Source organism: Narcine bancroftii, chromosome 13 (genome assembly GCF_036971445.1).
Source record: "Narcine bancroftii isolate sNarBan1 chromosome 13, sNarBan1.hap1, whole genome shotgun sequence".
NCBI classification, from domain to species: Eukaryota; Metazoa; Chordata; class Chondrichthyes; order Torpediniformes; family Narcinidae; genus Narcine; species Narcine bancroftii.
The window spans coordinates 15,943,995-15,963,288 of NC_091481.1; the positions used below are offsets into that span (position 1 = coordinate 15,943,995).

Sequence of the window (19,294 nt, forward strand, 5' to 3'; positions counted from 1 at the left end):
TGCATCTGCAGATTTTTTTCTTCATCACCTTACCCACTTTTGCTCCTCTTTCACCCTATCCTTTCATTCACTGCCTCTCAGCCTTACCCAAAAGCACCCAGCTTCTCACAACATACCCATGTAGCTCCTTTTAACCTGTTTTAACACCACTACAGCACCTCTTCATCATTAACCACCTTCAAGTTCCATATCTCAATTCCATCCTTTACCTTTCACCACACATACTTACCTCACATCTACCCTTCAACCAACTCCACCCATTCCTTATCTTTAATCCACATTTCATTCTCCACCAAGCCATGTGCCAGACTCATCCTCACCAACTTTAAACCTCCACTCACTCTCAACCCCACACCCTACCCTACAAATTGGAGCAGCACGGTTGGCATAGCAGTTAGCACAATGCCTTTACTCTCATCCACCTTCATGTATACTACCCACTTTCAACCCTTCACTTCCCTTCAATTCCTCTTATCGCCCTCATTCATCTGTATGGCCCCACTTCACAGATGGGCCCATCCCCCTGGCCCACCTCACAATTTCCTCTGCCTTTATCACCTCCCCTCCAACCCCTATCCGCTCTTCTTCAACCCCAACCCACCTCTTCCACCTTCACCACGTCCCTCAGATTGCAACCATATCATACATTCAATCTTCCTCCACTTTCAAACCCTCATTCTTCACCCTCACTCCTATGCTATGATCCCCCTGCCTTCACCCTCACCCCTCCATCTTCAATCCCTGCCCATCCAATTTTCACACCACCCACCACTTTCAACCCATTCATCCCCTTTGCCTTCTCTTCCTCTGCCATCTTCCATCTTCATCCCACTTCTGTTTTCATCCCATTTCCTCTGCCTATTATCCACCACCATATCTTTCCCCGCTTTCCTTTCATCTTCACTCTACTCCATCTGCCTTCTGTCTTCTATCTCGCTTATCCACTTCCAAAAACTCCGCCTCACCCCCCTCTCCTTTCACCTTTACTCCCACCTCCTTTGCACCTCAAACTCTCTACCTTTAGCCCAAGCTCCCTTCCTTCACTCTCTCCCACACTCCTCTACCTTTAATCTCTCCTGTTCTTTCTGGCTTCACTCCTCGCTATGCCCTACCTTTATCTGCTTCCTGTCTTTAGTCCCTATTTTCTACCTTTCAACCTGTTCCTCTTCCTTTTTAAATATTTTTTCAACCCCCACCTCCTCCCTTCAATCTTCATCTCCTCCCCTTCACTCCTTTTCCTGCTCCTTTTTTTTCATGGCTCTAGACTCCTCATTTTAATATTTCCTTCCATTCTGTATCTTCTATCATCCCCTCCCTGCTGATAGAAGGCTCAGAAAGAAGGAAGTTGAAAATAGGCTTGGAAATAAGCCCTAAACCTATTCTCCATGTTTTTATTGGGCTAAATATGTGTTCGAGTTATAATTTGTGCAAAATGAAAGAGTTATGTTTAACTTCCAGTGTAAATTCCAGCATTAGAAATTAAGGATGCCAGCATCTGGATGTTTTTCCATTACATCCTTCAGGAATTCAAATCCCTTACTTGCAACTCACCACAGCAAAAATAGGCAGATAATAAGCTTTTTGACCCAGAAAGCATTTTCAATAGTCTGGTCATTTGATATTTGTGAACTACACTTTAGGAAAGGAATCTGTATCTTTAATCTTGGAGATGAAGTTAGAACCAAATCCTTTGATAGCACTTTTTGGTACAACGGGAGAAGATGATGTTTTGTTGACCCCAAATAAATCTCGTATCTTCTCTTTTACTTCTCTTTTGACTAGACGGGCTGCACTACTCGGGTGGAAGGGTGCAGCCCCATCTATTTGTGCTCAGTGGGTGAAAGATGTTATGTTTTGTTTAAGTTTAGAAACAATTCGATATTCAATCAATTCTAGCATAAGATTTCAAATTTTGTGGTGACCATTTTTTAATTATTATCACAATCTTTAGATATAATCTGAGTTTTGTTGGTTTTTTTCATTCACTTTTAAGAGTGATGTTTATTGTGTTCCTTTCTGCCATGCAACATTGTTAGTGGGATGGGGTTTTGATGAACATTTGATTTTTGGTCTTTTTATGTTATATTTACTTTTTCTGTGATATTATGGATGGAATATCATATGTTGATTTGTGTAATTTATTTACATTTTATGTAATCTGAACTTTGAAAAATGCTATATAACTCTAGATGATGGCAAACATACTACACTTGCTGAGTTTGTGAAAATTAAATAACAAGACTACCTTGTTTTAACTTATGATATGTTTAGTTAAAGCAAGATAGAGTGTGGTTCAATGTTTAGAAACTGATGGACTGATTCACTCTTCACTTCTCCCAGCCTTAATCTAACTTGTTGCTTAAGTGTAACTTTCAGAAAATTACACAAATGCTTAAAATATGTAAATCATCAGTAATAAAAAAAAATTAACATTATTTATTTAGTCAAAGACAACAATATTCTTGCTTTGGTTTCTGCACAGAGACAGACCAACCCACCAAGTTCCTCATTACAAGAATGATACAATTCTTAAAGTGATACAATGATGTGCATGTTACTTATCTTTAATTAAATTAGAACAAATATCTAAATAACTGTTCATTTCTCCAAGTTAGGTTTTTTTGGGGCCAGTATTTCAGATACTTGGATAAACAGACTGTTGTTTCAGGACTGGTCAAGGTGCTGTTATCAAGTTGGGATGATTTCTCTGCACAACCTTTAGAATTTCTATATATCTTTCTGTGGTCTCAGATGTTTCTCTGATTTAGACTTTGTATCATTTAGTTTATGGTGGGAGTCAAGTCACCACTGCCTTCTGTGATGTCTGTCTGGTATTAGCTCTCCTGTTGTCTGTCTAACTTCTCTGCACTTCAGCAGTGTTTTACTTGTTAAGTTTACACTTCCCTACTCTTTCTGAGTCCCTGGTTCATTTCTCATATAGTAATTTGTTCTGAGAGGTTTAAATGATTTTCTTTCTGTCTTGTAGGAATGATTCATTGCAGGTCCTACATTTTCTTAGCTTGACAGGCAGCTTCCATAAGTCTTGCATCAGTGGCCAAGAGATTGTAATTTGCTTTATAATCTTGACTGAATCCACATCTTTAATGTTTTTAAAGTAGCCTTGGTTAAACACGGTAGTAATGTGCATTCCTTTGCCTGATAGTACCAAATATTTATTCAGCATATCTGGATTTTTTGTGGAGCGACTTGAAGGCGTTTATTTTGAATGCTTATATCACCGTGCAGATATACAGTCCCCCATCTGCATATTGGTGCAAATCGTTTCCTCTCAAAATCAAAGCTCCTTCTCAATTTGTGCATAATGCATCATTGCATCTGTCAGAGTGTAGCGGGCCGAATGAGCGTGCAAGTAAACAGGCCAGATTGCTGCAATACACGGCCAGTCAAAGATAGCGTGGGCTCCGCTTCACTGCTGAGGAAGATTCCGCGCCTAGTGCCACTTGTGGACTAAGGAGCCCTCCACTTCAGTGTAGCGGCCAGCCACCTGGAGAGTGACACCGCGACACGATAATATCACTTCCGAAAATTGGACGGTACGTCATTGGAAGTGGGTGGGCCAGCGCGGACACACAAGGAATTCAAACCAGTAAAGTGAATCTTTGTTTACACCATGTGTGGATGTCTCTTTATTTTGTAGCGTTGCTGCAGCATACACCTCAGTGGTGACCCCGACGGTTCCAATGTTTTGGAACCAACATTGATCACAAGAAAATGCAGCAACTGGCTGAATCCACAGTCGCAGCACCCACGACCAACACGTTGGGCGAACATCTGCCTTTCTGGGCAAGCCAGCGCAGGAACTGGCTACAGCTGACTGAGTCACAGTTCCACATCAAGGGAATCATTTCAGAGGGCACCAAGTTCTGGCACATCGTCAGCGCCCTGACAAGCGCGCCATTAGAATCCTCAACATTCAAGGCCTGGGGGACAGAAATCCCTCCGAGCTAATGCATGAGATGGCGGCCTTGGCAGACGGGCGCACAGACTATTTCCTGTTTGAGACACTATTCCTCTTGAAACTACCAGTGCATGTATCCTCAGCAGTTTCAGGCATGGATGTCAGAACCCCACAACTCATAGCCAAAGAAGCAGACAGGCTTTTCTGCATGGCACAGCAGAGTTCCCTCCACATGGAACCAGTCGACATGCAATCGGCACTGCCACACCATCCAGCCCACCAGAAACATCAGCGGTAACTGTGGCACAGCGGCAACGTGAAGGATGTGCAGAGCAGAACAGCAATATGGTGCAACCCCCACTGTGCTCGTACCCCACTGTCAAAACCAAAACGGCAATGGTAAATGGGCAGACCAGCTGCTGATAGTGGTCTTGGCGGTTGGCACACAGAAAGGCCTAGTCTACCTCAGAGACCAGAGGACCAAGAGGGATTTCCTCGTCGACACAGGTGCAGAGTTTAGCCTTATTCTGCCCACGTACTTTGAGGTGAAAAACAATGCCAAAGGCTTTCCCCTGCAAGCGGCCGACAGGTCCTCTATTTCTAGCTATGGCACCTGCCTGGTCACCATTTGCAGATGCTGTTTTTCATTGGGAGTGCACCATCACGGCTGTGGGACAGGCGCTTCTTGGAGTGGATTTTCTCGGGGCTGGTGGACATGACAGGATGCCAGTTAGTAAATGCCACAATGTTCCAATCTTCCCCCTCACCCTAAGGAGACGTTCGTTCCTGCCACTGGGAATCCATGCCCTGGACCAAGATGAGTGTGCCTCCCTACTGGCCAACTACCCAGCACTGTTGACACCAAACTTCCATGACTCCAAACCTCCACATGGCGTGGAGCACCACATAGATTTCGCTGACCCCCCGGTGCATGAATGATCCTGGTGCCTCCCGCCAGACAAGCTCCAACAAGCCAAGGCCGAGTTTGCCACCATGGAGGAGTTGGAGGTCGTCTGCCATTCCAACAGCCCATGGGCTTGCCTGCTCCACATGGTGCAGAGGAGCTCCGCTGGGTGGCGTCCATGTGGCAACTACCAATGTCTAAACAAAGCTACGGTCCAAGACAGGTACCTCATTCCACATGTCCAGGACTTTGCCAAGAGACTAGAGGGCTGCAGGGTATTCTCCAAGATGGATCTTGTGAGGGGTTACCACCAAATCCCAGTACACTTCAGCGACGTCCAGAAGTTGGCCATCATTTCAAACTCAAAAAACGCAGCCCAGACATTCTAGCAGCTAATAGACGTGGTCAGCAGGGACCTCAACTTCAACTTCATTTATCTAGACGACATCCTCATGCCAGCCCGATGCCAGCATCCACCTTTTCAACAGACTGCAGAGGTTCCGGCTCACAGTGAACCTGGCCAAGTGCCATTTTGGCCTCCATCACCCCAGTGGCTATGCCACTATCCAACAAGGCCATTCAGAACTTCCCCAAGTGAACACGACCAAAGGACTACAGGAGCTCTCTACCATTGCTAAAAATTGGGATGTCATGTTGCAACTTCTCAAAATGCTGGTTAGACTGCTCTTTGAGGATGTGTGCATCACTAGTTGCCACACTAAAGGAAAGACGTTCTTGCCCTGGAGAAAGTGCAGCGGCAATTTACCACAAAGTTGTCTGAAAAGAAGGACTTTAGGGCTATGGAGAGATTGAATAGGCTTGGTTTATTTTTGTCTGGTTCAAAGGAGGCTGAAAGATTATCTGATAGAGGAATATAAAATTATGAGAGGCATAGGTAGACTATATAGTCAGAATCTTTTTCTCATGGTAGGGGAGCCAAAAACACAGGGGCCGAGGTTTCAGGAAAGAGATTTAAAGGCGTAAGCTTTTCACACGAAAATGGTTGATATCGCGACCACACTGCTAGAGAAGGTGATGGAGGCAGATACAAATACAATGTGTATGTGGCATTGAGATGGGGACATGGATAGGCAAGGCATAAAAGGATATAGTCCTAATGCTGGAAAATGGGACCAGTAGAGATAGGTATAACAGTTAGCATGAATAATGATAGTGAATTTATTGTCTTATACATTGTACAATGCACTGAAATTCTTACTTGCTGCAGCTAATCAAGGTACTTAATTTAAAAAAATTAAAACAACTAAAAACTACAAAAATATACTTAATTGAATTTAAAATAAATAAGAATTTTTTAAAAATTCAGTTATCCGTGCAAAACCTACAATAGTGCAGACAATCACTTTGTGGTGTTGGAGCAAGGGGAGTTTATCTCAATTCTCTGCCTTCTATTCGTTACTCTATCCATGCTCATACATTACCCTAACCCCATGCATCTTTGTCTTATGAATAATCTTTTATTCAGCTCCTCATTGAATGCCTTTTGGAAATCCAAGTACACAACATCTACCTGTTCTTCTCTATCCATTGTGCTTATTATATCCTCATAGAACTCCTGTAAATTGGTCAAACACAACCTGCCCTTCCTGAATCTGTGCTGCATTTGCCTGATGGAACAATTTCTGCCCAGATGTCTTTCTATTTCTTCCGTAATGATAAATTTGAGCATTTTCCCAATTACGGATGTTAAAATAACTGGTGCAGAGTTTTCTTTGTTTTGCCTACGCTCTTTTTAAACTTGGGTGATACAATTGCTGCCTTTCAATCTGCCAGGACCACCCAGAATCCAGTGAATATTTTTGGAAATTATCAGAAGTGCCTCCACTATAACTTTCTTTCAGCATATATTGGAATACAACATATTTCAAAGCATTTAAATCTGGAAACATTTCCGATCACAAATAATTCATTTGTAGTCAGAAATGTTTCCAGATTTAACTGCTTTCAAATATGAATGGAAGTTTGCTGAAGAATAAGGGGAAGAAAATTCAGGGCAACTAAGTCAAGGGCCTGGAAAGGTATATGTTCCTGGAAAAATCAAGATCATTATATGGTGGGTTTGTCTTCATAGAGCTGGTCCCCATCTGGCAGCTGCTACAGACAACAAACTATATGAGGTCCAGAAAATTGGTTGAAGTTCCTTTTACAGACCCTACAATCCAAAGCTGTTAAAAATGATTTCTGCAGCTATGTGGTGGAAGTCTCAGTGAATGAGGCAAGGGGTATTATAATAATTTATTGGATTGTAGTCATTTATATTGAATTTAATGATATCTCTTGGTGCCTGCCACATTGACCACCGCCAGTGGGCTGATATCGCCTCAAACCGTGCATCTTGGCGCCTCACAGTTTGGCGGGCAGCAACCTCCTTTGAAGAGGACCGCAGAGCCTACCTCACTGACAAAAGGCAAAGGAGGAAGAACCCAACACCCATCCCCAACCAACCAATTTTCCCCTGCAACCGCTGCAATCGTGTCTGCCTGTCCCGCATCGGACTTGTCAGCCACAAACGAGTCTGCAGCTGACGTGGACTTTTTACCCCCTCCATAAATCTTCGTCCGCGAAGCCAAGCCAAAGAAAAGAAGAAGAATGATTCTGCAGGTTTTAACTGAGAATTTTCCACACTGTTCCAGATTGTTTCAGGTAAGGCATAATATATCTATTAAAATGACTGGCCTCCAACCTTGGCAACCTGGTACATTTTAGGCAGTTGGAAAAACAAGTTTTTTCTCATTTGGGCATGCATGTAATCTTATTTACACTGAAGGAGTGAAATTCTGTCATTTATTGGTAACAAGAAAGCTAATGTAAGCAGATGAAAGTTGATTCTTCTTTCACTTGCTACCAAAATAATTGTGTAAAAGACATATAAAGAATGACTACAGGATTGTAGATATTAAAATGTTAATTTATATTTTAACAATCTAAATCTTCACTTTCACGTCTCCTGTCTATATAATGATTTCTTAAAACTTGTGTGAACTGCAGCAGGTATAAATGCTGATTTTCCTGAGTGGGTGAATATGGAAAATAATACAGGCTTTATATCACTGGTTTTCTAATCAGTTTGGTGTGAGCAGTAATCTTACATCATGTGCTGGAAGCATCCATTCAAATTTATGATAGCCTTTTCAAATAAAACAAGAAAAATGGCATGCATAATATTTTCATTTATTCATGCCTTAGAAAGGCAGTAAAATCCTAGCAGCATTTTACTGCAATCACATTATTAAAGAGAAATTGATTTGTTGTTTGAAGTAGATTTTGCCACCCATATAGCATAGAATCGGGATCCTTAGATCACAGAGTCAAGCCGATCATCAAGCATGCGTTTACTTTCGCTCTAGTTCAAAGTTCAGAATTATTGTCAAAATACATAAATGAGATTATTTTCCTGCGGGCCAGGCAGAATTTCCTACTTGTTAGTAGTGCAAAATCTGTACTCAAGAAAAGATCTATATAGAAAAGGGAGAAATGTAAGCAAAGTGCAAACTGACTATGCAATACAGAAAATAAATAGTCTTCAATAATAAATAATGTGCAAATTAAGAGTCCTTAAATGAGTCTCTGATTGAGTTTGGTTTTTTTTAGTCTGATGGTGGAGGGGCAGCAACTCTTCCTGAACCAGGTGGTAAATGTCTTGTGGCACCTCTACCTCTTTTCTGATGGTAGCAGCAAGAACAGCATATTCTGGGTGGTGTGGATTTTTGACTGTTGCTGCAGTTTTGCTGCATTCCATGTCGATTTTCTTGATGGTGGGGTAAGTTTTGCTTGTGATGTACTGGACTGCGTCCACTACCTTTTGCAGGGCTTTCTGCTCAGAGGTATTGGTGCCTCCATTCCAGACCATGATGCAGCCAGTCAGCACACGACACAACTGTAGAATTTTGCTGAGGTTTTTGATGTCATATCTACACTAATCCTATTCAGTTTTTCTCACATTCTCCCCAAATTCTACCATGAAGGCAATTTAGTATGTCTTTTCAAAGTGTGCTATGCACTGTCGTGACAGTAAGCATACACAAGATTCAAAGACTGAACAACAGGCTTTATTCAGCTTAAAGTCTCTGCTGTAGTTAGCTGTGCTCTGCTCCCGAGTGACTAACCTTGAGAGGGGCCGGATGTGACTTATATCCCAGGCAGATGATTGGCAGCCGACTGGGTGGGGCTGGGTCCATTCAGGTCAGCTGATTGACAGCCTGACAGGCATTGTCAGGTCTCCCTGAAGGTTCACAGGTCGCCCCCTGCAGTCGGCTAGTGGTGTATCACCACAAAGTGCAAGGAAACTGGAGCACTGAGAGGAAACACAGGGAGAATGTACAAGATTCATAGATAGCACTGAAGGTCAGGATTAACCTAGGTAGTTGGACCTGTGAGGCATAATGTGTTCACAGTATGTTTACCAGCAAAACATTTTATTAATCCAGTTAGCACCTGGCCTTTTTAAGGGTACTTTATTTGTTTTGAGTAATTGGACTTAATCTTTGATATTTGACTCTCTACAGGAGCTTCCCTGATGCCAATAAGTGAAAGCTATATAAAGCTGACCTCAGGAGTTTTTCAGCACTTGCTGGCAGTTTGGCTGGAAATCCCACCAACACATTTGTGATGATTTTGCTGCCAGAGAGGGGGTATTCTGTGTGTTTTTTACAAATTGTGTGCAGAATTGGCCTTTATTTGTTAATTCACAGATTAAAACCTTGCACTGAGATCTTAAATCTGAGATGTAAAAGTAGTGGTTCCTACTCGCTCGTGGCTAATAGAAATTTTCAAATATTTCATGCACTCAGCAAACACCAGGTTCATTTAATTGCAGAGTTAAAGTGCAGTATAAATTATTTTATTGTTTCATCTGATGTACCCTGATAAAATATATTCATGTTAACTTAGTTATGTTTTATGCAATTTTGTTGTTTAGATCTCAGTGCAAGGTTTTAAATCAATAGGAATTGCCTGCAATGAAATTGAGCACCTTGTAATCAATGATATGGCAACACTGACCACCAGCTGCATCACAGTAAGTGTAATATTATTTAATGAGACTCATAATTTTCTTGCACTTTGTCTTCTTTCTGGGTGGCACAATGACCTCTTTCTATGTGATGTCCACATCACGGACCTTTTCTTATCAGCAATGTTTTTCTAAACAATCCTTTCGCCTCATATTTTATCGTTTCTCAATTGCTTTGATCTTGAATTCCATCTTTGACTTTCCAGATAATTTATTGACAGCTGCTTTGTTATTTTCTGGCTATCTTGTTGCCTCATTACCCGTTGATGATTAGATTCTATAACAGTTGAGAGTTTTCTACATTGCTTTGTATGTTCCTTATGGAATGAGCAGGTAGGTCTGTCATTTCCTTTAAGTCACTAATGTTTGTTTCTTAATAAGATACCAATCATTTACTTATTATAGACCTTCTTCTAACCTTGGTACAAAAAAGTATCTTAGGGGCGCAAAGGTATTCAATTTATTAAAGAAATTGAAAATGCATCTTTTGTTGAACGTTCGTTACACGAGGTTCAATCAGTGGGCGCATTGAATTTTTTTTTTGTTTCCTTTGTTATTGATGCTGCCTACATTAGCTAATATAGGAATCAATAGACCATTCAAGGTTGGGTCAAATCCTTTTATCTTTTATGGCTTATATTCCAATTATGTTCTGATGAATGGTCATCAACTTAAAAACGTTAACTGTTTTTCTCTCCGCAGATATTGCCTGACATACAAAAAAAAATCCATTGTTTTATGTTCCTTGGCATCTGCAGTTTTTTGACTTTTTGATGACTCTTCCACCCTTTTATTTGTTTTCTGTATTTTTCATCATGGAACTCAGAATAATGCGATTTTTTTTTCCATTAAAGGCTATGGTTGGTTGTTATTATAACCTCACAACAGTTTCACTTCTTGCCTCTCCACACATATCCGATGCAGCTGTAAAAGTACTTGTTCAAGGAAAAAAGCTTACCACCTTTAAAACTGAAGGTTTGACAAATTATGAAATATCACATCAAAGTTTTTTTTACATGATACAACAGAACTCTTGGACTATAATTCTGCTCTTTTAATACAACAGGCAGTAAACGTATTACCGATACAAGCTTCAAAATCATCAGTACTAATTGCCCAAATTTGAATCACATCTATGTGGCGGACTGCCAAAAGATTACAGACAACAGTTTGAAATTCATCTCAACGCTGAAAAGCATTGTTGTGTTAAATATTTCTGATTGTACGAGGTACTGGTTGATAAAAGTTTATTTATGTTTTTTCTTATGCATCCTCATTCTATATTTTTAAAAAAGCAATCATTGTGTTTAAAAAATAATTTTGTGTTAATTATTTAGACAATGGCACCTTATAGTATTGATATAGGTTGGGTTTCCAATTTGAGCACTCTGAGGGTACTTCTTTGGTGTGCTGATTTTGCCCTAGTTGGCTAAGAAATCTGTTTCTAAATTGCATTGGACAATCAAAGGAGCTTGCTGGTCTCAGGGCTGGGATATCCCACTCCTGTAAACTGCTATTAATCAAAATGGAGCAACGTTTTGCTCTAGTACAAGGAGAGCACTAAGGAAACCACCACTCAAATCTATAATCAAGTGCTGTTGAAGATAGAACAAAAGCAGATAGCCTCTTTTGAGACTAGGAGAATCTCATATCAAACCAGCCATGTGTTATGCATGGGCAGAAACATTATGTTAGCAGACTCTCACATTTCAAGGTTATGGTAGGAGCAAAAGAGAATAATAGTTCCCCTACCTTCCCAAACTAAAGAAACTTTGTAAAGAAAACAAAACTAACAAAGCAAGAAGTTCCTCAAGAAGTTCCTGAACCACGGATAAACTTTTTTGCCCATTTTTATGAATCCTTGCATTATTTCCATATACTTCCATGCCTTTTCTATTTAAACTCCTATATAGGTGACTCCTAAACATATTGATGGCATCTGACTCTATCACCTCATCAAGTAGTGAGTTCAGACATCAATCAATTTCTGTGCAAAAAAAAAAAGTTCCTTTCAAATCCCTTTAAAGATTGTTATGGGGAGACCAATACCCCCAAGTATAAAGCCCTGCAAATGGTAGTGGACACAGCCCAGGACATTACAGGCAAAACCCTCCCCACTATTGAGAGCACTGTAGTCGGAAAGCAGCAGAAATCATCAAGGACCCACACCACTCAGCACTCACTCTGTTCTCGCTGCTGCCATCAAGAAAGGCGTATAGGTGCCACAATACTCACACCACCAGGTTCAGGAACAACTCCTACCCCTCTACCTTCAGACTTCTTAACAATAAACTCAATCAGGGACATTTGCACTTTATCATTTTTTTCCTCTCTCTGTATTGTACAGTCAGTTGTTTATATCTATTTGTTTACATGCATACATTGTGTACAGTTTTTTTGCACACCACTAAGTGGTAATTCTGCCTCGCCCACAGGAAAAAGAATCTCAAGATTGTTTGTGATGTCATGTATGTACTCTAACAATAAATCTGAAATTTGAAAACGCTTTCCTGTCACTTAAACAAAGCCCTCTTGTTTTTGACACACCTATTGTCCCTACCACTTCTACCGTGGTAAAATGATTCTTGCTATCCATTTTATCGATAACCTTATAATTATTAGGTTACCTCTCAGGTTTCTTTGATTTAGGGAAAACAAACCCAGCCTATCCAATTGCTTCTCAAACTGAAGTCTTCAAATCCAAAGTATATTCTTGTGAACCAACTCTGCATTAAAGTATATTCTTGTGAACCAACTCTGCATGCTCTACAGTGTAACCACATCCTTCATTTAGATGGCAAACAGAACTGCACAAAATATCCCAAAGGTCATCTAATCAATGTTTTATTTGTAGACTATACCCCTACCTACATAAGAAAGCGTGCCATATGCCTTCTTCACCTTCCCATCTACCTGTGTTGCCTTTTCACAAACCCTACCTCAGACCTGGTGCATTGACAACTTTAAATCACTATTGAGGGGCTAACCATTCAAAGCAATGGTGTTGCCTTAGTGTTACAGACCCAATATGCTTTTGAAGTTAAGTTTATTGTCATGTTGGGGCATTGTTCCCTGCAATGGAGAACAGTGTGAATGAAGCAGCGTGGCTAAATATACAAAAGGTTAGTAGAAAATAAGTCAAAAGTTTTTTTTTAAAAAAGGGTTAAAAATTTTAATATATCCAGAAGGGAAAGGAGTCAGGTAACAAGAGTTTATAACTACTTGGAAACTCCTATGGGCATACAAATTTTATACTTTTAAGTTTCTTTATTATTTAAATATTGTTTTGTATCTGTTGAAATGTGTTTGTTGCATTTTATTTATTCAAATAGCAAATATATATCTGTACATGAATAACATAGATATGATTTGTGTTGCAGAATCACTGATGTAGGTATTCAAAGCTTTGTGGAAGGACCTTCAGGTTCAAAGCTCAGAGAACTGAACCTCAGCAACTGTGTCTTAATTACTGATGTATCAATACTGAAAATTGCACAGAGGTATGCAAAAACAATATTTTTCCTCTTGTTGATTTGGATTCCAACATCATGGTAATGGTTTTGAGATAATTTGGTCTCTGAAAACCATATTTATTTTCCCTTATGCTGGCTGTGACTTGATTCCATCAACGGATCTCTTTCATATCAAGGATAGTCTTATTTCACCTGGTTCAATTTTATGTTTTGCCAGCACCACACAGAAAGAATTGCTAGAAAAATTCAAAATGATTATTAAAATAAGCAGGTTAGTGAATGTGTCCAATGAAAATATGGTGATATTTTTTCTAACAAAATGGAATTCATTACCGATCTGTTTGTTACTCAGTCTTATCTTGGTCTCGAATAGTTCCAGTAACTTTTATGCACAATGGGTTTCAGACAGTGAGCAGATATTAGAATGCCATGTCTTACTAGAGAAAATTGTTTCCCAAGGTAATTGAGAGTGCTTCAAACAACAAGGACGACAAAGTTTACATTACAAACTTTTTAATATTGATCTTAGGAAATTTGCTTCCTTTTTCAATTGCCCAGTTTCACCTGTGCTTTTTCTTTATTTTTCTTTATTCACTCTTTGGGAATTATGGCATGGGTGACACGTTAATAGAATATCAATTAATTCTGAAATTGCCCGAACTCGAGATCATTCATACAACCTAATGATACCAGTTCCTAATTCTTCCCTTTTTAGATAACTTTGCTTAGACTAAACTGCCTTGAACAATAGAAGTTGACAGTAAAAATCTGGATTGCATTTCTTATACTTTCTGTCATGTTCATTGATACTGGAACTATAAGAAAATTCATGAAACTTTTCAGTGAGCATTTGTATACTTTTTTAAAAACAAAACAAATCAGATCAATTAATCCAATTCAGAATCTGTGGAAGATGGCAAGGACATCTTTAATTTTGCCCATCCCTCATTGCAGTTGTGAATGTGTTAATGAGCATTTTTCCTGAACCTTTGCGATGCATCTGGTGAAGGCACACCCGCAGTGTGATTGAGTGGGTGGGGAGTCCCAGGATTTAGACCAAGCAATAATGAAGAACTGGTGTTATATTTCCAAATCACGATTGTATGTAATATGGAGAAAAAACCTGCAGGAAGTGGTGTTCCCATCTGTCACTGTTTTCAGGGTAGCAGAGATTGCAGATTTGGAAGGTGGCATCAGAGGGTCTAGGATATTTTGGCACCAGACATTTTGGCCTCCACAGTTTGGCATCTACTATTTGGCAGCAGACATTTTGCTGTCCCTAGTTTGGTGCTAGGCATTTTGGTGCTAACAGTTCGGAAATGTCACCATGGGGAGAGGGGAGTGCATTCGCAGTGTTGCTGTCAAGACCTATGTTGCCCATCAAGACCTACAGTCTTGTGTACCATAGGGAGGCGGGAGTGCATAGATTTCACTGCAGCTGAGGGGAGTGAGGAGATGTTATTCCATTATATTTAATTAAAATTTATAATAAATTAATCATTTTATATTTGTTATATTCAATTAAAAATATAATAAATGAAATGCCATGTGCGTCACTAAAGGCACAATCTTCAGAGCCAAACTGCAGGTGCCAAAATGTCCAAAGGGCTACAAAAGTCCTATTTTTTTCACCAAAATGTCTGGCATCAAAATGTCCATCACCAAAATGTGAGCGCCAAAATATCTGGTGCCAAATTGGGATTGTACTCTCTGGAGTTTAGAAGATTGAGAGGGGATCTCATAGAGACATATAAAATTCTGGCAGGACTGGACAGAATGGATGCAGATGGGATGTTTCCAAGGATGGGAAAATCCAGAACCCGGGGCCATGGTTTGAGGATAATAGGCAAACCATTTAGGACCGAGATGAGGAGGAATTTCTTGACCCAGAGGGTGGTGAATCTGTGGAATTCATTGCCACAGAGGGCAGTAGAGGCAGGTTCATTAAATCTATTTAAGAGGGAATTAGATCTATTTCTTCAGTATAAGGGTATTAAAGGTTACGGAGAGAAGGCGGGGACGGGGTACTGAACTTTAAGATCAGCCATGATCTCGTTGAATGGCGGAGCAGGCTCGAAGGGTCGAATGACCTACTCCTGCTCCTATCTTCTATGTTTCTATGCCAAAATATCTGATTCCGGGTGAGTAACTGCAGAGCATTTTATGGATTGTTCAAACTGCAAACTGGGGGTGAAGGGAATTAATGATTAGATCCCAAAGGGAGTGCCAATCAAGTTGGTTGATTTGTCTTGGACTTGAAATGTTACAGTGGCTTGTCTGACCTGCTGTAGTCAGCCATTTGTTTTTAATGAAGATTTCTAGCATCTGCAGGCATTTAGAATTTCAATGATTAGCCTATCATCAGATCACCCATGAATAGTGGAGCAGGCTGGATGGCCTTCACCTGCTCATATTTTATGTCTAGATTTTGATGTTTCTCTATGATATCAACAGAACAGAAAATATACATTCAATTATAGCTTTAAAGTTTGCTTGAAACATTTTAGTTGCCACTGAAAAATGCTCTATCAATTCATGTCATTATCAAGCTTATGCAGGGAGCATCCAGTCAGAATTAAACATACTGTTTATTGCCTTTGTATTCCATCTCAGGAACCAATATTTGTGAACAGTTAGCTTGTTCAATTTTGATTGTTTAAAACAGTGCCTCTGTTTCTTGAATGTGTTTTGTGCCTGATGGGAAGTAATTTCAGGTGTCTTCTTTGGCTTGGCTTCGCGGACGAAGATTTATGGAGGGGGTAAATGTCCACGTCAGCTGCAGGCTCGTTTGTGGCTGACAAGTCCGATGCGGGACAGGCAGACACGGTTGCAGCGGTTGCAAGGGAAAATTGGTTGGTTGGGGTTGGGTGTTGGGTTTTTCCTCCTTTGCCTTTTGTCAGTGAGGTGGGCTCTGCGGTCTTCTTCAAAGGAGGTTGCTGCCCGCCGAACTGTGAGGCGCCAAGATGCACGGTTTGAGGCGATATCAGCCCACTGGCGGTGGTCAATGGGGCAGGCACCAAGAGATTTCTTTAGGTAGTCCTTGTACCTCTTCTTTGGTGCACCTCTGTCACGGTGGCCAGTGGAGAGCTCGCCATATAACACGATCTTGGGAAGGTGATGGTCCTCCATTCTGGAGACGTGACCCACCCAGCGCAGCTGGATCTTCAGCAGCGTGGACTCGATGCTGTTGACCTCTGCCATCTCGAGTACTTTGACGTTAGGGATGAAAGCGCTCCAATGAATGTTGAGGATGGAGCGGAGACAACGCTGGTGGAAGCGTTCTAGGAGCCGTAGGTGATGCTGGTAGAGGACCCAAGATTCGGAGCCGAACAGGATTGTGGGTATGATAACGGCTCTGTATACGCTTATCTTTGTGAGGTTTTTCAGTTGGTATCTTGGAGCACAATGAAAGACAATGTGGAACATGGGCGAGAGGGAATATATATTTATTATTTATTTATTTATATATTATATACACACAACATTCAAGAGGAGATAAATCCATCACCCACAGAGGCACAAATCTCCCTAACTCCTTCATAATTTTCACATACTGCTCGACAGACTATGTAAATGTCAAAACAGATCATTCTGAAAGTACTCAGCAGATCAGGCAATATCTGTTGAAAGAGGAAAACAAATGTTAACATTTTAAGTTATTGAACTTTAATCAGAATCCTTCTGCAGCCCCCATTTCTATCAAGCAGGACATAACTGTTGCTTCTAGCCTCATTACCTCATCTCGCAGCTTGTACATACTGCCATGACAGACGCACCACCTGACATATTGTGCAACAACTCTCCCTCTCATAGGAGAAGCTGGCACCAGCAATAAAACACCAGCAAGGGATGTATGCAAATATACAGTCTCATTCTTTATCCCTGCATACTTGGCTAGAAGCAGCACAAAATCGATAACTTACATTTACATCTAACCTTGTTGCTCACACTGCACAATTGATGGCATGGTTAGCGCAATGCTCTTACTGCACCAGTGACTGGGGTTCGATCTGGCACTGCCTGTAAGGAGTTTATATGTTCTCCCTATGTTTGCGTGGGTTTCCTCCAGGTGCTCTGGTTTCCTCCCACCCTACAAAACATACCAGAGATGAAGGCCAATTGATGTAATTAGGTGGCATGGGCTCATGGGTGAAAAGGGCCTATTACCATGCTGCATGTCTAAATAAAAAAATAAATAATAAGATTGCTCCTCAGTCCATAATCTCTTCCAATTAAACGCTACAGATTGTGAGGTAAATACCTCATTTCCTGAACCCAATTCCCTCATTGCAACTCGACCTGTGTACCTTTCTTCCTTCAGATAGCTATGAGACCCAACTTGACTTAGCAGTGAAGATAATGCATCACCAGCTCATATACTGACACTCTATGGATCTCGATTAGCTTATGATGCCATCCTGTGATTCAAAGCTGAAGATCAATGCCACTCAGTCAACACTGCAATGGAGCTGAATTTCACAGCTTTTCTCCTCATAATAAATGACATTGAAATGAAAACAAAATAAATTTGATATTGAAAGCTGTAATAAAAGCAAAAGTGCCTCTGTGAAAAGAAAGATCTCTTATAATTTTGATGAGATATCATTGAATTCAAATACTAACACTGAACTCTTTCCATCAGGTATTTCCTGACCAAATAGCAGATAAAACTGTTTAAAGTTTTATCAACTTCTGATCTTTCATAGCATCAATATTTTCCCTACTGTGTTTACTCATACAGCATGTTAAAAATATGTGGAAAATTGTTAGTTTTAGTAATTTATTAACAAATACTTAAATAACATTATACAGATTGCCACAAATATGTAAAGAAACTTTAATCTTTGGATTATGTTGAATTGGCATTAACAAAAGGTCAAAGAGCAAAGTTTCAATTGAAAAATATTCACTGTAGAAGTAATACCTAAAACTATATTTATTTCAATGTGTTTGATTGACTTTCAGATGTTTCCGTTTAACTCATCTGAGAATGCGTTACTGTGTGCACTTAACTGACAGTGGCATTGAATGGCTAGGAAGCTTGCCTGCTGTGACCAACATTGATCTGACAGGAACCAATGCACAAGAACAGGTTAATAATATTGTTCTAAAATAATTGTATTTAGCTAAAAAAAAATCTGTGTGCCTAAAACAGAAGATTAATCTGTGCAAATTCTTCCTGGCGTGTCATAATTGTTTTTTAAAAAAATCACATTTTAGTGTAGTTAAGCATAGACCTTTAGACTGAAGTTGATCACTTCTCGATATTGCCAATTACACCTTTTAACTTCTTTCTTGCATGGAATCAACTCAAAATTGGGTCTCAAACTGACAATAAGAAATGTCACATTTTAGGTTCCTGTGGCAAATACTCTTGGACTTCCTTACTGAATTTTTATCTTGCTTAAGTAATAAAAATAGGAGATGGTGCATTGAATTCAAAACTGAAGATATCCAGTGACAGTCATGGCACATCATGAGCCAAAATATGACAGTTGAACAACACTCTGACCACTTGTGGGAAGATTACCAAGAAATGAGAAAATGTGATTCAAATACATGTTCAAAAACATCTGTTTTAAATATTGTTGGGTTAAAATTCTTCAATGTATATTTTTGGGATTAGGAAGATTTTGAGGGTTAAATAGAAGATTGGGGAAAAGAGGTTGGAAATAAAAGGGAAGCTCTCTGAAGGACATGAGAAAGGAGCAGAAATCAGTCATGTAGAGAGGGGGCTGTGGGGCCATGTTGTGAGGATTGTATACAGAAATGTATTATTATCTGTTCCTTTTCCATTTGTGCTCATCATTCACTTATTCAATTCAAGATAGTACACAGAGCACATTTATCCAAAGATAAATTAGCTAAGATTTTTCCTACCATCAACTCTATATGTGACACATGTCATCATGGGGTTTGCTCCCTTATTTCATATGTTTTGTTCCTGTTCAGCATTAGATCATTAT

The 19,294-nt window shown here is 40.0% G+C and overlaps 2 protein-coding genes across 5 annotated transcripts in view; one reads left to right on the forward strand and one right to left on the reverse strand.

The window, feature by feature from the left end:
• Nucleotides 1-19,294, forward strand: part of fbxl13 (F-box and leucine-rich repeat protein 13) — a 129,676-nt gene that overhangs the window by 57,992 nt on the left and 52,390 nt on the right. For all 4 annotated transcript variants that reach the window (XR_011348291.1, XM_069909722.1, XM_069909723.1 and 1 more), the window contains exons 14-18: nt 9,763-9,861; nt 10,710-10,830; nt 10,922-11,084; nt 13,236-13,355; nt 18,294-18,420. Coding sequence is in view for 3 of the 4 variants with exons in the window: in XM_069909722.1 (XP_069765823.1) it covers nt 9,763-9,861; nt 10,710-10,830; nt 10,922-11,084; nt 13,236-13,355; nt 18,294-18,420 (630 nt within the window). In the remaining variant the exon portion in view is untranslated. The remainder of the gene's footprint in view (nt 1-9,762; nt 9,862-10,709; nt 10,831-10,921; nt 11,085-13,235; nt 13,356-18,293; nt 18,421-19,294) is intronic.
• The window catches only part of fgl2a (fibrinogen-like 2a), an 82,903-nt gene continuing 80,428 nt past the window's right edge, over nt 16,820-19,294 (reverse strand). Inside the window, exon 8 of the mRNA XM_069909728.1 lies at nt 16,820-16,948. Within this exon, the coding sequence (XP_069765829.1) occupies nt 16,938-16,948 (11 nt within the window). The 3' untranslated portion in view covers nt 16,820-16,937. The remainder of the gene's footprint in view (nt 16,949-19,294) is intronic.